This window comes from Rhagoletis pomonella, unplaced genomic scaffold, assembly GCF_013731165.1.
Source record: "Rhagoletis pomonella isolate Grant_MI unplaced genomic scaffold, Rhpom_1.0 Rhpom_scaffold_00001, whole genome shotgun sequence".
Lineage (NCBI taxonomy): Eukaryota > Metazoa > Arthropoda > Insecta > Diptera > Tephritidae > Rhagoletis > Rhagoletis pomonella.
The window spans coordinates 59,487,825-59,491,126 of NW_023458555.1; the positions used below are offsets into that span (position 1 = coordinate 59,487,825).

The 3,302-nt window shown below is 36.9% G+C and overlaps 1 protein-coding gene across 1 annotated transcript; it reads right to left on the minus strand.

Moving 5' to 3' along the window:
- Positions 1-1,492: 1,492 nt before the first annotated feature.
- On the minus strand, positions 1,493-2,749 carry LOC118753527. The gene has a single exon (XM_036488441.1). It carries the CDS (start codon positions 2,747-2,749, stop codon positions 1,493-1,495), a length of 1,257 nt encoding a protein of 418 aa, XP_036344334.1.
- Positions 2,750-3,302: the final 553 nt, after the last annotated feature.

Consider the following 3,302-nt stretch of genomic DNA (forward strand, 5'->3'; position numbering starts at 1 on the left):
AGAGTGAGACGGCATTTTCCAATTCGATGGAAGAGATAATTACCTCCAATTTATTGGCAGTTACACAAATGGTACTTGGAGAATACTTTAGTGATTGAAAATATTGTTTTTTTGTAGTATATTCATTGGAAAAGTTACTGTCATTCGAATAGCTGGACCATGTTTCAGCAAACGCTGATGCAATGTCGAACGGATTGGACACGACGGAATTCTTGTAACTGACAGAACGGATGGATGTTGGTGGAAGTCCGGTTAAGGTTTTGATGTTGGACCTAGTCTAAGCGGAGGGGAAAGTGGTGTAATTTTTGAAGAGAAATCTTGCAAAGCCTTTCTTTTGGCCTCCCTGAGTTGCTTGCGAAAAACAGCATTGGCTTTTTTGTATGCAACAAGGTTGGAAATCGTTTGAGAAGCCTTGAAGTGTTGCCAACTTTTTTGTTTGTTATTCCGCAGTTTTTGGAGATCTCGATTCCACCAAGGGACTTGATGCCGCAAGGGCAAGGGTTTGGTTTGTGGTATAGCTTTGTTGGCGGCAGACCTAATAACTTTCGATATTTTAGAGACTTCATGGTTATGTTTTTAAAGGTCCATGTTCCGAAGAGTTTGCTGCATTCACGTTGGAAATAGTCCCAATTCGCGAGGTCAGTTTTAAATTTGGGAGCGGGCCGGAAATTTGGGAACTGGAAGTTTGTTTGTATTTCCGTGAGAATTGGGAAATGGTCACTCCCGAATAAATCATCCAGCACTTTCCAGTTGCAACGAGAAGATAGTGCAGGAGAACAGAGCGAAAGGTATACGTGTGTAAGTGTTTTCCTTGTGGAAAAATGTGTTGGAGAGCCATCATTAAGTATAATAATATTTTCAGCGAGTACAATATCTTCAATTATCTTTCCTCTGGCGTTTGCTACTTTTGAGCCCCAAAATGGACTCCACCCGTTAAAGTCTCCGACTATTAATAAGAGAGTTTTAGCTATGTGAATTAAGGACCTAAGATCTTGCGAGAGTAATTGGTCTTGGGGCGGTATATATATATTTGATATTGTAAACGAAAAATTTAAGTTAATTTGTAGTGCTATTGATAATATACTGGAATTTGTTTGGATGGCCGTGTGGGGTATGTGTCGTTTAATAAGAATACCTACGCCTTGGGTGGCTGAGTTGGAAAAATTGTAAAAATAAGACGTGTAAGCTTTTGGGACAACTGTGGTATTATGGTTGTTTGGTAGATGGGTTTCCTGTAGGCAGATTACGTCAGGGTTTGAGTCTTTAATTAGTAGGGTAAGCTCTGCATAATTGTTATAGTACCCATGAATATTCCACTGCACAGCTTTAAAATACATTTACACAAAGAAAAAGTAAGTATATATATTTTTAAATACGAAAAAAAAATTATGTATAAGTATTATTGAATTATATTTTGTCTTCAGGTAACTATTTAGATACTTAGTTATTTTTTTTTTTTTTTTTTTTTGTTGTATGTGTATACTTTGTAAATTTAATTTTTTTTTTCTATGTTTCCATATGGCGTTGAATTAAGTGAATTCAGAAATGGAGCTAAGTGCTGGAGTTCAGCAGGTAGCGGCGTTAGAGATATATCAGAGTTAATTCCTTCAGTATTAGTTGTATTGCTGTTGTGTGCAAAAATGCTTGGTAGAGGTGAATTATATGGAGATGTAAAGCTCTCGTGTTGTTCATCTTGCTGCTGGTTCAGTGTTGTTATGTGTTGAGAAGCTTCGGATGCTGATTGTGGGGCGCAGTTGTTGTTATGTTTGGTGAAAGAATAATTGTGTGTAATTTTGTTGTCGTTGTCTTTATTAGCTTTATGCTGTTTAATTTCGTCTACATTGTATTTTGTATTAATGTTGTTGGGTTGGGATTTGGGAGAGTGGTGAGAACAATTGCGAGTTGGAATGTTGCTTTGAGTACTGGAGGTATTTTCATCGTTTGATGCTGGTTCGGGGAGTGTGTAAGTGGAGTCTTTAACAAGATTGTTTGTTTGTCGTGTTGTGATAGAAGAGTAAGATTGCTCAATTGTGTTGTTGTTAGTTAAGCTGCCTGCTAGTCGTCTGGCTTCACGCATCGTACATTTTTTTGTCGTTTTTATTTTCAATATTTCTTTCGCTTGCAGAAATTTCTTACATTCCTTTGCTGAGGCTGGATGCTGTTCTTGGCTATTAGCGCAACTGATACGTGTACATTGCGCTGGAGAGTGGGGTGGGAGGTTGCATATAACACAACTCGGTGAGTTTTTGCAGTGTTTTGCAGTATGCCCTAGAATTTGGCATGCCTTGCATCGCATCTGGTTGGGAATGTATTCTCTGATTTTTACAGAGTGCCAAGAAATATCGATTTTTGTTGGAAGGTTGTACAAATCAAAAGTTAATAAAACGACTCCACATGGGAAAGATTTTCCTTCTACCGTTTTTAGGAATTTATATGCTCCTACTACACCTTGGGTACTTAGCTCCGAGACAATTTCTTTTTCGTCTACGTTATTGAGACAGGGTGCATATACGGTACCTTTCACGTGATTGAGAGTGCTATGCAGTTTGCATTCGATTTGACATACTCCTGGTAATGATGTTGTTTTCAAAAAACGGCTAGCAATTGCATTGTTTTTCACCAATAATAAGATGCTTCCGTCGCGTAGAGATGTAATTGAGGTGATTTCTTTGCTAATAGCAAGTATTGCTTTGTGCACTAAGAAACATGAATAATCAGCTAAGCTCTTGTTACTGCCTACTGCAGACATAACGACGAACTTCGGGTTGTCTTTGGTTGGTTGTGGAAGTTCCGGAAAATCAAATGTCACTCTTTCATATTGTTTTCTTTTCTTTTTCGCTTTGGGTGAATCGGCCAGTAAGGAGAACCGATTCCCCCCCGTAAGGTCATCTCTATTTTTCTTTTGTTTAATAAATGTTTATTATTTTTGTATGAAAGTAAATCTCCTTTCCTAACAAAAACCAAACAAATCGAAATTTCCGACTTTGTGCAAAAACTATGATTATTAATTCTGCAAAGTTTCAATAAAATTTAAAACCTTTTGATCAGAATCTTTAGAAGTAAATTTGCTTGAAGATTTGTAGTTCATTAAAATTGATTATAGTAAAGTGAGAGGTCAACGTGCTGCTCATTTGCTTCCCTATCAAAAAATTGTTGAGCACACTTACTTTGTATGAAAAAAATGTGTAGTACCGTCAACAACAAAAATTGACAAAAATTAATGGTACCTCAAACTTGTACTTCATTATACGAAAATTTTGTGTACAAAATTTGTGGAGTAAAAATTTCGATGAAAGTATCCT